General features: G+C 47.1%; 1 protein-coding gene across 3 annotated transcripts in view; it reads right to left on the bottom strand.

Moving 5' to 3' along the window:
* Positions 1-11,357: 11,357 nt before the first annotated feature.
* The window catches only part of LOC142590121 (uncharacterized), a 63,187-nt gene continuing 60,210 nt past the window's right edge, over positions 11,358-14,334 (bottom strand). For all 3 annotated transcript variants that reach the window (XM_075701989.1, XM_075701990.1, XM_075701991.1), the window contains 3 exons: positions 14,016-14,121; positions 13,188-13,270; positions 11,358-11,760 (listed from right to left, as the gene is read on the bottom strand). In XM_075701989.1, the coding sequence (XP_075558104.1) occupies positions 11,662-11,760; positions 13,188-13,270; positions 14,016-14,121 (288 nt within the window). In that variant the 3' untranslated portion in view covers positions 11,358-11,661. The remainder of the gene's footprint in view (positions 11,761-13,187; positions 13,271-14,015; positions 14,122-14,334) is intronic.

Raw genomic sequence — 14,334 nt, 5'->3', positions numbered from 1 at the left:
CTGTTCTTAGAGTGTATGGATATGCCATTTCTTAGACCTGACGGCCTCCGCGAAACCAGGCACATCTTGTGTTTGATCAAACTATCGTACGGTGTCGCTACCAGAGTTGCAGCCTGAAAACATGTTGTCACCCAGCGGTCCGCTATTTCAAGAGCCAAAGTCTCTGCCGTTTGCGGACTCCATTTATGGATGTGTGGACAATGACCCCAAGGTCCAGCCACGCTCGTACATCTCGTGGCGAACGGGGAGTACGTACACTTTTTCTTGGTGTATCACGCACGGTATATCACGGACTGGATTTTGCGGTAGATTTCATCGCAATGGCGGCATGGTGGTGACAGCCATCGTTGTGAACCGCGAACGCCAGCGAAGCGTCCTCTTACTTGTTTAGTCTGCTTCTATGGGCGCTCCCCCAAAAAAGCGGACGATGGCTCATGAAAGGCGACCATGATGTCACGTGCAGGCTACGGCACACTGGTGTCCAAGCACGCATGCTTCTTCATCGGGTTTTCAAGGGGTACTTCGTGTTTAACATCAGTGTTGTTAGGGAAAGAACGCGCACGCTAGCCTCAAGCACTTGCGCCAAACGATTCAATTTCGCGCGGCCAGTCTACAGACAGTCGCGGGCTCGGAACATCATAAAGTTGCTAAGAAGAATCCGCACAACCTGTTGGCCATTTCGTTTACTGACTAAGCACCACGTGGAGTGCTTGCTGCATGGAGTATATGGGTCAATTGCTACCGCACTCTCATGGCGGCTCTGGCACCATGCATGCTATGGTGGCTGATATTCTAGACAAATTCTGCCACGCTGGCATTCGGGCCAATCAGAGAGGGCGTATAGCCGTCCTCCGAAGGCAATGAAAGATGGCAAGATGCCGAAAATTTGAAAGTGTCCCGCCTGGACTAGCATCTCCGTGTAATTCAAAACTGTTCGCTGTCGCTACACGAAATGCTCGTTCCCGTGGTTTCCTTGCGACTTGGGTTATTTGGAACTACGTTAATGCGCCTGCACACTCTCTTCACGCAAGAACGTACGCTCACTTCAAGAAAGCGAAAGCGCGGGGGTGCACGCCACAAATTTGCTCGTACTGTGAATTTCGCGCCACCTTTATACGCAACGTATCATCATTGCTGCCTGCCAATTGTCGACGCGCATGATGGCACGATCGATAATCAGAAAAGCAATTGGATTTGTTAACGATGGTTACAGATTACATGTTCAGCTCTCGGCGAGCGCGTCTTCCCGCTTCGAACGCTGGCCGTCACTTGATGTGCCTTCACCCCGCCTCGCGAGCCGAGTCGATCGTGGTACTTCTCCCACTTGCCGACAGGTGCCACTACAGTCCTTCGGCGAACTAATAAATAATCCTAATAAAAATTTGTAAGACGCTTACGCTCCGCCTTTACGAGTGGAACGCGATAGCATTCAAAGATCCCTGACTGCTTCTCACGCTTCCCGGCAACTGTAGCGTATGTAACCGCAATGTTTACTGGGAAGCGGTCGCGATGAACCTTATGCACGAAGGCGGTTTTTCTGGTAGAAACGCGGCCTCTTGCATGGGCCGTGATGGATGGATGGATGGATGTTATGAGCGTCTCCTTTGGAACGGGGTGGCGGGTTGCGCCACCAAGCTTTTGCTATTATACTGCCTAGTGTCCTACCTAGGTTAAAGAAGACATAGAGATAACAACCAATATGAACTCCCACAACCAGATTTTATGACCGCCTACTGAGAACATTGCTTTTGTAAGTCTCCGTTTTCTGTCGTTTCCCTACTTCCACCAATCTTCAAATCGCCTCTTACTAATCTCTATTGCGGACATGTTTACTTTTCCCCTGCTCTCGCTGAACCCCAGGGCTCAAATGAGGCCAGTGGCACCTAAATCGACCGCTGGGCAGATGTCTTCACATTCACATGCGGCGGAGGCGAGCGCCATCTGGAAGTGATGCAAGGAAGTGGGCGCGCCGCTCGGTAAACTCCGAGATATTTACGCGCCGGCGTGCGCAAATGGCGGACGCCGTCTCCGATCTATGCATTGTAGAAACGCTGGAAGAGGAGTTTGAGTTTTCGCGTAACAGAATTGTGTTTTCTTGTATATTCAAATTACAATCCGAGAGCTATCATGTCTGTAGGTTGTGTGAAAGTCATAGTTTACGATTTTTCCAAGTATTTTAGCTTGAGAAATTCAGTTAGTTCAGTCAATTATTTGCGTCACATGGGAGGCGCAGGTAGAGCGCGATTCGAAAATAATTCTGCCGAGACGACGTCCGACGCCGAACGCGGGACGCCGGGTTTTCTGCGACGCGGGGTCCTTAACGCTTTCGCGTTCAAATGCGAAGAGACTCAACCAATGAGAACCGTAGGTAACGCACACCTTCCAGAAGCCCTTGGGTTTAAAGTGGACGAAAGCGTCAACCGGTCAGCAGTCGAGATAAGCAAGAGACTTTTAGAGTATGGGTTAAAAAAAAAGGCAGGGAAGACATTGATCCGACCGGATCTCTTACAGTCATGGCTAGCGGTACAGGGTAGATTTTGAAGTGAAAAAAAAAGATTAAGAAGATGTATACAAAAGTGCTAGATGAAAAAACATGTATAGCATACCTGACTTAAGTGAAGCAAGCTAGGTATCTATTTCACCGCCCCGTATCAGAGGATGCCACTAAATCATCATCATCAACATAGCTAACGTGCCTCATCAAGTTGCCTTTACACAATAGCCGAGAACTTCCTCCGCAACCTACCCGTCCTATACAGGCGCTGAAACCCGAACTCACTGTCAGAGCAGCATTGGTCCCATGTACCAGCTGAGCATCTAGGACCTCGCGATCGTCGCACCACAGCAAGCTGCTGTGGGCAGCAAAAAAAGAAGTACTCTCGGAGCGGACGGGCGACCGCACTGTGCTTACACTGAACGCGAGCACGCAATACATGCCTCGTGGTACAACGCGTCCGGCGCCTTCCAGCAGCCCTGGACGTCCCGGCCGGGTCGCCTGGATGCAGCCGAAACGGTGGCCGGCTGGCCCACAATTGTTTAGGCAGATGATAATGATGATGATGGTAGTGGTAGTGATGACGATGATGATGATTATGACGCTACGCGCAGCTGTTGCTTACGCGTCGAGCGTGTTGCGGCGACGTGTTCCTTCCTTCGCGGAACGTAAAATTTGCATCACGACAACCGTTCGCGACCCCCTGTCGAGCGGCCAAGCATGCAGCTGTACGCTCGGCAGCAGAAAATCGAGCATTCGAGTTTGTAGGCTGAAATTCTGTTCGCGTTCTCTTCCTTCGGTCGCTGTATAGCCATCACCAGCATCGACCACGTGATGTGAAGAGTCGAGGCCGCGGTGGTTACGAGACTTGCAGGCATAGAGTTTCTCACTATAACACCTAGAGGGTAATCTGGCGCCACCGTCTATGGGAGTTTCTTAAGGGGGCACCGTGCCGTCATGGGAATGACGGTATATGTGTCTGCGAGGCTCGTGTTGGCTGGTGTTGTAAGAGGCTTCGTCTAAAACGTGGATATGGCTACGCAAATAACGCGTTCTCAAAGTAAAATCTTCATAAAATCTTTCCATTCACGCATATTACATCTTTACTCACCCACCATGCATGACCAAGCGAAGAAAAGCAAGAACAGACGACCAACTGTTTCAAAGCGAGCCCGAACCTTGTCGTCTTTCCTCCAACTTTAGCGGCCCGCTGATACTTTTTACGTAACATGTAGTCGTACACACAATAACAAGTTCTCATAGTTAAACAAAACATGTTTTCGCGTAATAATAAAGCTAAAACAGCTTTTTATGTGCTGTTCTAGTAGAAAATGAATCATTGTGACAGACGGAACGGTACTTGCCAAGCGCGTCTTCAAGGTGTCCTGTCTCTACGAGAACGATGCCAATCCGAATCCACAATATACCGGCATTCCCATGCATACCACAGCGCAGCAGCGCCAGATTTCCCTCTAGGTAATGTAGTGAGAAACTCTATGCTTGCAGGCGTATAAAACCATAAAATTTGGCGGCGCAACCTGCCTCGTAGATGATTGACGACGTTAATGCGATCAGCAACCTTTCCTGTGCCTGGGGTGTATAATTGGTTTACATATTTTGTATGTTATGATGATTATGATCGTGAAAGTAACGAGGCACAGTCGACGCATGTAGAAGTGCAAAGTGTTGATTAATAACCCTTTCAGCGTCACTGACGTAGCAGTACGTTTACGCGTTTCTGTACCGCCATGTTTATTTGACATTCCTTTTGTCAGATAGGAATGTGGGGACCGCACCGAGAGAGCATTTGCTGTGATCCGCGTCATTTTTTTTTTCATTTCTTCACAACCCTAAATAAACCGTTGTGTTCGTTTCAGAATATTCGAGAGAAAGAAAGCCGACGCTGCGGGCGTGTCACATCCGAAAAAAGCCCCGACACTGAAAGGGATAAAGAACTTGACGTGTTATCTTTAATTTTTCTACACTATAAAAGCAGCTGCACCCTTTGGGGTGTATATTTGCCACACAACAACAATCGTCATCTGTCTTACCTGCACTTCCTTTCTTTAACGCTGCGATCCCGGTGCTTCCAAGTCACAAATGACATGCGCATTATCAGCATAACAGAGCATTCTCGACAGGAAAGTAACGAGCGCAGCGTTTTCAAGAAAGGAAACGCAAGCAATACAGATGACGATTATCGTTGAGTGGCAAATATACACCCCAAAGGGTGCAACTGTTTTCAGAGCACACTCTAAGAGCAGTTTACACTCTTCGGGGTGTATTTTTGTCCCACCACGACATTTGTCATGACACTTGCTTGTAGTACATTCGTGAAATGGGCTAAAAGATCTTAAATTGCTCTTTTCGTTTTATTTTAGTACAGTCGAACCTCGATCATTCGAACTCGCAGGGGCACGAAAATTTGTTTTAATTAAAGGAAGCTCATTGAGTGCAGGACATGCGCCCAGCGCTACAATAGGCGGCGCATTGTGCACTAATACACAATGGACGAGTTCCAGAAGTGCGGCTTCCCGGCGCCGTGGCGCGTGCTGTCGGTGACGCCGCGCCTCAACGCAAAATTCGCATTCATCTCGCACCCCGACGTTAATGCTAAACGGCAGACGGGAGCAGCAGCCGGCGCGTGGCGGCGGATGGATGGATGGATTGATGGATGTTATGAACGTCCCCTCTAGAACGGGGCGGTGGGTTGCGCCACCAAGCTCTTGCTATTATACTGCGTAATGTCCTACCCAAGTAAGAAAAAAAAAGAAACCACTATGAACACCCACAACCAAATTTTCTGACCCCCTATTGCGAACTTTTATTTTGTACGTCTCCGCTATTGCGAACTTTGCTCTTGCGCTGCCGGGTCGGAAGCGCCGCCTCGCGAGTTTGCGCGCTGCTGACAGCACGGTCGGCAGTGCGGTACGATAGGATTAGCCGTCTCACACGCATACGCGTTCGAATTACCAGGCGTTTCTTTTTTTTGCGCACGTTGAAATACACACAAATTTGACAGGAGCACGGCGTCTGTTCAAACATACCGGAAGTTCGAATTAAGCGGGTTCGAATTAACGAAATTCCGCTGTACTTGTTTAAAAGCACAGCCACACAAAGGATGCTATGTTACGCGCACAATGTACATCTTTCACTCTTGTGGGGTCGACGCACGTTGCCTTCCGTGTGTGCGCACGTGCAGGGGCTCCCAAACCAGACGATAACCAAGTCTGATGGAGTTGAATGTGTCTGTCAACGCCAAGCTCATGCCAGTCGGCTCCTAAAAGTACCCACGCCCGAACAGCTCAAGGACAACACGCCACAGGGTGCCTTTTACAACGAAGCTTTCGTTGCCTCTTCCTTCCACTTTCTCACTGCTACTGCTGTCCGGCACGCCCCGTCGAGGGAGGGGGGGTCAGAACGTGTGTATACATAACAGGAGCGAGTCAGAGAGGAAAGGCGACGCGAGAAACTCGTTTGGACCCCACCGCGTAGAATGCGCACAATGCTCTCTGGAGCTCCCTGGGCGTCGCCACACTAGCCTCTTGAGAGCTGTAATTATCCGTGACCCCCTCAAAAGTACTGCTGAAACTGCAGCGCTTCCCTTTCTAGTAACGTGCGAGTCCAGAGGGGACGTAGATATAACTGTAGAGAGGAGAAAAGGCAGTTCACGTACAATAAGGTGGAGGGGAAGGTGGCGTGAGAAGGCAAGGAAATCCTACCGCTGTGCGACACAGTTTGCTGGGAAACTGTATAAGCTTGAGTTCAAAGTACGGTACATTACGTTCCTACTATTTCTGAAAAATAAACGCCACGCAAGTATGTCAAGTGCACAAATTACGCAAGGCGTGCAGAAGCAAAGCCGCATTAATTAAAGCGCACCGCAGCGTCTAGGCGACACTACGGAAGCGGTCGACCATCAAATCAACACTTCTGTGCCCACCGCGGTGGCTTTGCGGCTATGGCATTGTTAGATGTCGCAGATTTGATCCCGACCGCGGCATCCGCATTTCGACGGGGCGAAATAGAAAACGCACGTGCACTTAGATTTCGGGACATGTTAAAGAACATCATGATGACAAAATTAATCCGGAGTCCGCCAATACGGCGTGACTCATAATCCCATTGTGGTTTCGGTACGTACAGCCCCATAATCCAACTGTAGCAGTCCTGCCACGATGCTATGCGAGGCAATGAAAATGTTCAACTCTCTCGGAGGTTATGAAATATGGCGCACAACGGCTCAAGCAAACACCTCTCCCTGTGTGTTCTGTGTACTACGCAAAGAGCAGTGGCGCACGCAAGGTAACTTTTAACATCAACTCCCCACTCTCGTGTTACACGAAACGTTGAAGAAATTACGCTTTCGCCGTCAACATCCTCTAACTACCGTCAAAGCAACCAGCACAAAAAGCTTCGCTTACATCAATTCCCACAGTGCGTGGGATCTGCATATTTTTTTAAATCTGAGTTCCTCTTTTATGTTACGACTTGGGCCACTGGGTCTGTACCCAAATAGACAAACTTGGACAACTGAGTCTGTGCCCCTTTTTGGTGGATTCAGAGAAAGGTTAATGACAGGCTCTCAAGATAACTTATCCGGTGAAGGGAGCAATCGATACCGCGTCACACGGTTTCCCCAAGCACAGCAGCCCGACGTTTCAGCACGCTGGGCCACGAATGTGCCCGGCCGGCGAGAGAACAATTCTCAGTGTTCGCACGCGCCGGCGCGCCTCGCATCTCGGAAGCCACGAGCGGACTTCGCGGCGGCGGCGCTAGATGGCGCAGCGTGTCCAGACAGATGAGCCCGGCTGCGGTACACACCTAATACGTGACTCGTTTCGGCGGTTGCAATACGGAGGGTTGCTACATTGGTAATCGCACTAACGTTGACATTCATCTTGAGATGGGTTCTACCAGAACTTTTTTTATTGCGATAGCAATCACATGGACACTACAGGCGCATTTCTGCCGTCGCCGTGATGTTCCGTATAAAGTCCAAGGGCGATAACACGGCCGCCACGTGTCGTATGCTGAAGTGCGAGTGAAAGCACGCGAGGGAAGCAGGCGATCGCGGCTCCATCTGGCGCGCGCGAAAGGCCGTGGGGGGATGGGAGGCAGGGATGGAGGGGGGCGGCGTTGTGTTCCGGCAGCAACTGCGCATTTCGCGACCGGGCGCAAGGGAAACTGACGATCGCGGCTCAAATCTTGCCTGCCATATGTGGAGGAAAGAAGGGAGGCAGCGTGGGAGCTGGGAGTGCGGCTTCGACTCCACCAAGAAGTGCGTGCTTTGCACGGCCGCGAGCACAGTATCTTGAAAAGGGTTTACAGACGGCTCATACCTTCGTGTGCGCTGTGTTCTCGCCGCTCTTGCGCTGCAGCGATAGACCGCATGAAGGTCACTTCGCTCGCTGCTGCTGCCACACTTGCTCCCACCAGCGCTTTGACTGCGAGTGTCCACGCTCATCTAGTGCACGTTTGCTTCTGCGCGCTTACACCATGCTTGTTAATTCAGTTAGTAAGCGAATGCTTCGAAATTTATACGGCCAATAAAACTACTATCCTTACTTCATATAGCTGTCTACTAATTTGCTATCGCAATTGCTGGTTTGCCTTTCGAGCGAAACTGCGACTTAAAAGAAGACGGAGTCTTCCTTAGCGAGTTACCACAACTTTTTCATATCGGCTACGTTTCTAGCCTCTTTTGTGAGCCCATTCCAGAGCTTGTGCAGCCTAAAAAATATGGGTCAATAAGTGCTACTGGGTATGTGCCCTGGGAGTAGTGGTCACTGTGTGAGTGTGTGTGTGTGTGTGTAAAATGTTTTCTCAAAAAAATCAATAGAAATGTCCGCTCTCGAGATTCAGTCACGGCATCACCATCACAGAGTCCCGCTACTCTGCATGACCAGTATGCCCCACGGACATACCTCAAGAGGTGGAGTAGAACATGCTCAAGATATTCCCCCATGCAAGCCAGCATGTGGAGACGCAATTGGCGTGGTTTTCGAACGGCAACAGTTTCCCGTCGTGCACCGCATCCAGCAGGAGTCGCCTTAAGTGCTGCATCGCGCCAAGATGTCGCAAGCGCGTAGCTTTCAACACTGTCCTAGGAGTCCAAGCATAACGCTGCACCTTGTTATAGCAGTCAAGGGTTCGCCCTTCAGAGAAAGCATCAGTTTCTTAAATAAATCAATAATTGTTTGACGGACAAATTTGCAGAGGAACTCTAGCACAGACGTCCGGTACTGTAGCCATTATGCCACAGACGCTTTTCCTCCCACGACGGCGTGCCTCATAATCAGATTGTAGTTTTGGGCTGTAAAACCACAGACCTTTGAAAATTAACGTTAAAATCTGGGTTGATCCTGAAGATAGTGGTCTAAATAAGCAAATTGATCCTGAACATAGTGCAGTCTAATTATGTGTGCCGATCCCAAAGAGAGAGTGCCAAAATGTTAAGAGACCGACGCGATACAGTGCCGTGCGCAGTGACTCCGCCCCTATCTTGCCCCCAACTCGCTCAGGAAGACACCATCGACTTCAACTGGAGGTTAAATCGCCTTCCAACTTTTCTGTTTTTATTGGCAAAGCCAGTGTGGGCAACGTCCAGGGGATGACAGCAGTGATAGCTTTTGTAACACAAACTGCGCCGACTACTGCGGTTATAACTGCACCTTGGAGCCAAGTCACTGACAGGTGCAGGTGGCAGTTTCCCATTTGCATGGCCAGGGGATGTCACATGTCTGCACAGCACTCATTTTTAACGAGAAGGTGGTGTAGATGAGGCAGCAATAAAAGCAGGACTTCTGCTAGGCTTGCTCCCCTAGTACAACACTGTGCATTGTGAATTTTGTTGCACGTCATCGAGTCCATCTGTTCCCAGGAGCAACACAACATTCGTAACTTTAATTTGGATGATACCAGCCACAACATGACAGGACGCAACTTCTGGTTCTGGTGTTCAGGCTCTGTTATCAAATTTTGGAGGGGAAGATTTTTTTTTTTTCTAATACCTTTCGTCTAAGGTACATGATGACAGGTACCGTGAAATATGAGTGTAGTACAGCACTCTTAATAGCTATCGCTGTAACCTTGCATCACTGGGAACACGTTCATTCGAATGTTTAACTCTTCCATATGCTTGCAAGTGTTACGTGACATTTTTGTATTAAGTGAAGGTCTATGCTCAGAACCCTAGAAATAGATATCGTCAAGTGTCAGAGTTCCATTAATAATTTGGCACAAATTGTTTCTATTAACCAGTTTCTGTTACAATAGCCAGGAAAAGGATGCACCATGGTGTCACAATACAGCTCACTTAGCTTCTGCAATTGCTCAGGCTCCCAGGTGCTACACTCTTAATCTTTCTTATGGTCGACGTTATCCAACCTAGGCTCATTGGTACTTTCTTCAACAAAGTTTGCTCTGTGTCATGATAATGTAGACAACACCAGGCACAGAGACTAACTTTAGCATCAGATTAGAATATCTCAGTACTTCTCAATCAGGGAAACTAGAACACTGATTTCTCTCTCTGGAATGTAACCAGAAAAGGAATAAAGCATTGTTCGGTTCAGGTCGGCCACCTTCGCTGGAGCTTTTTTTCCGTAATTCGCCTCTACCTGTGACTTACCCAGGCTGCTGTATCTGTAAACACATGAAAGCTCACTGTCATTTCAGAAGCCCATTGTCAATTTAGATGCCCAATTGACCCATAATCGCTCATGAGTATACGCCAACTTTAATCGCATTGCTACGTAACCTAATGTTGTTGCAATAGACTTTACATATTACTTCTCAGGTGTGCTATTAGGTTATGCAGATGCAATGGTTAAATATCTTTTACCTCTGCGTTTGAGAAAACAATTTATTTTTCCGTAGTTCACTCTTATTTTATGTAGTCAGCTAGTTTGGGGCACATGTAACAAATCAGATTCAGACTGCCTTTTCTCACTTCAGTTCAGGGCATTGAAGACTGTATTCCGTTCCGCACCTACTACCAAAGAATCCCTGTGCAACGCAGTTAAGGTACTGCCGCACTATCAACTTTACAGTTTCTCTTTGGCTGTACTTATTTTTCATATTAAGCACAATTTTACATCCTTCTCCACTAAATACTTAAACAGGAACCTTACCCATAACTTGCGCACTGTATCTATGGTTTGGTCAAAGTCACACACAAATTATGGTACTAGATCATAGACAACCAAATAGTTACACTATGTAACACACAGATTTTAACAGAATTTAATTATCCAACTGCATAAATGATTGCAAAACGCTTTTTCAATTTAGGAAAGAAATAAAAATGATGCTTTCTTCTCCTGCCTCTTTTGCATAGATTGTACCTTTCTTTTGTCTTGAGCAAATGCAATTTGAATGATTTTCTACATTGTTTCCGTGAGTTAGAATGATGTAATCAATGTATAATGTCAAATCATAGGTTAATTTGTCATATGTAAAACAGCATGTATTGCTGAATTTTCACTGATTGCTTTGATCTCTCAATGTAGTGCAGTATTTTGTCATGCCGACCTGCTGTCATGATGTGCGATCCCAAGGTGAAGGCCCTGTCAGGAGGCATTGTTGCCTCCTTTTGCCGCACCTCGTGGACATCCTGTACCATCTATGTATGTCCAAATAAACTGAATTGAATGAATGAATGAATGAATGAATGAATGAATGAATGAATGAATGAATGAATGAACATTAACCAATGTGAACCATTTTCACTGAATCGAAGCAAACACTTTTCCCAAACTCCATACTGAGTGTCATCTCTTTACATGTGAGAAGCGACAGCACCTACAACTTGGAAAACGTACCTATATATAAAAACAAAACTGGACACGAAACAGCCATCTCCACAGTCACAATTCTTTTTTTTATTTTCTCACAGCACGCAACCGTGGGAACGCCCGTGCTTCAGCGTCACTCACACAGCGGGGGGACAGAAAGGGAAGGGACGCCCCGAGTGTAAAATTGCAAAAATACCATGCTTGTCAAAGTGTTTCTTTCACTCTCGGACGTCATCCACACTGAACATAAGAACAAGAGGAGAGAGCACAGGAACCTTTTGCTTCTACTTCCGTTATGGCTGTTTTTCAGTTGTTTCTTCTCCCCTTTCTCCCGCGTCTGGACTCCAGTCAATTTATGAGGTACTGTGCCTATTTTCCTAGGATGGTTTCCTTGATGGCATCCACATACTGTGCGGGAACCCAGTAGATCCAGTATCGGGAGGCTTCTGTTGTCCCAAGCTGAAGAGCCTGCAATAAGTATCGCACATGGTCTGCATAAGCAATTTATTATTACGTAACAACTCACTGCATGCACAATACATTAGTCCACCCGTCATTGGCTAATATAGCTGTGTTCGAAAGTCATGGCAAGTGCTTGCATATAGGAAAAGGCTTGCTATTTAATATTTACCAATTTAAATTATGGGCTTTTACATGCCAAAACCAAGTTTTGATTATGAGGCACACCTTAGTGGGGGACTCCGAAAATTTGGACCACCTGGGGTTCTTTAATGCGCGCCTAAAGCTAAGTACATGGGTGTTTTCGCATTTCGCCCCCATCGAAATATGGCCGTCGTGGCCGGGATTAGATTCGCGACCTTGTGCTTAGCAGCCCGACACCATAGCCACTAAGCAACTACGGCAGGTTAAAATTTACCACATAGTGAACATTGGATCATTCATGCTAGAGACAACTCAACATAGAGATTACGAACTCTAGAAGTTCTAGCAAAGGCTCTGCGCTATTTTTCTGTTTTTCTGTCCTATATTTCAGGCACAAGCGCATGAGTGACAGTACTGTCTCATTTGATGATAACTCCCGTAGAACCCCGTAGGTACATTTCTGATGAGTCTGCATTATAAAAAGAAAGTAACACTGAGAAACACCGTAAATCGCCACAGCAAGATCAGAAACAGCTGACTGCCAGTACGGTTCACACTGTGACCAGATACGGCATGTGTATAATTAAGGGGCAAGTAATATGTTTTGCGATAATATCCCAGTTACAATTTTTTATATGCTTCACTGCATAAGACGGCTCTACTGCGGCGAAGTCGACTTTAGCGAACCGGCAAAAATCGCAACTGCACTGAGACATGCTGTTGCCTATTTCGCCTGCTTGAAAAACTTGTCTGTGTAAACTTGCTCAAAGCACGGGTGATGCTATTGGCAACAGACTGCTGTGTCATCAGCGCCAGCCCACACCACAGATTAAGCTGACTGACTCAGGTACCGCAAGTCATGTCCTTCACAATATGGATGCAGAGCAAGACTAACACTTAGTTTCAAAGCGCTGCTTTCTTTGTGCTTTTTTTAACCCACTTTGTAAGTGCTGGATGAAGCTGTCTTGCCGTGTAGATAACTGGGGCCACTGTGTATACGCCTGTTTTTGACATATCATCCAGAATGGGTATGGAGTAGACTTCCATTATTCAACTCATTGGCCCTGCTGGCTATTGGCCAAAAACAGTGTCAGGTCAGCACTCGTGCACAGCTCTCAACAAACCTGACCACAATATGAAGGCAAGTAAGAATTTATAGTCACTGTCTCACTTCCTGAAACGATTCCAAACATTTTCGCTATACGTAACCAAAGAAACAAGCAATGCGCATGCATGCTTGGCATGCCATCCACAATGTTTGTGTAAATGAAACGACAAAACCAAAAGTTCACCATTATGTGGTACTCTTCGTGACCTTCAATAGCCTCGCTGATCACTTGTTTAATAGAGCTCATGTTGATCTTTTCTGTCCTCTCTGAAAGAAAAGATGACAATGTAAGCAATGACACTGAGGCATTTGCTGCTGTGAGCGCGTATCAGTAATGAGATGAAAACTGCAGCCGCTGTGCCGATTTTGTGTCAAACAGAAATGGCCGCTGCGCATGTCTTCAGTAAATAAAGGCGCGTTGATGTAGCAAGGATGTGTGTACTGTTTTCTGGATACATTCGGCAATTCGGCCTTCAGTTAATTTAGACACTTTCTTAAATTGTGTGAAATCCGAATTAACAAGGTTTTACTAAACCTTGATAGCAGTGGCAAACACTTAAGCTTTTCGCAAATGCAGTATTTCTGCGAAAAGTGGATAAGTATTGTATATTGTATTGTATCGCCTGTGCAATCCGATTCTTGCCATTTTACACAGGTACAAATTTATTTGTTTTTACGACAAGGGCAAAGTGACAGGTTTGTTCACTGGTACGCGAGTAAACACAAGTACCATATTTTCGCTCGTATAAGCCGCACAAAGAATGTGAAACATTTAACAGAAAGTCAGGGTGCAGGTTATATGCGAATCTCGCTCTGAGTTGCGGCTTCACAGCAAAAAGTCTGCCTAGAAAGCACGTAATGGCTGCTTTGGGGTGCCGCGTGGCAAACTGCCGTCATGGGAGCAGGCAAGGCGACCCACTTCTTTAACGTTTTGTTGTACTGACAGGGTTCAACAATATTTCGCTAATCTTGATGTTTTAGCAGTGGCCACCAGCGCACATGTCTCGCTCACCTTTCGTGCCGATCCAAACCTGGTCTAGCTCAAGCTTGAACGTGAGGCGCACCTTCCCTCCAGATTTATTTAACATACCCGAAAGCGGGGCTGCTGGCAGTGAGTCCTAGAGTCAAGGAACAATGGGTTAAATGAGCGCTCCAACAAGGCACGAGTAAAATACGGCAACAAACACTGCCACACCAGTTTCAATGTAATCATGTGTGGTAACCTTAATTCTAATCATAAAAAAATTTATGTAATGCTTTGTGTGATGTGCAGCACTACATACACACCGTGCTATATATAGCAAGAGTTAGTCCTGTCGAAAGGTTTGCAC

This window comes from Dermacentor variabilis, chromosome 8 (assembly GCF_050947875.1).
Source record: "Dermacentor variabilis isolate Ectoservices chromosome 8, ASM5094787v1, whole genome shotgun sequence".
NCBI lineage: Eukaryota > Metazoa > Arthropoda > Arachnida > Ixodida > Ixodidae > Dermacentor > Dermacentor variabilis.
This window is presented reverse-complemented; position numbering and strand designations above follow the sequence as displayed.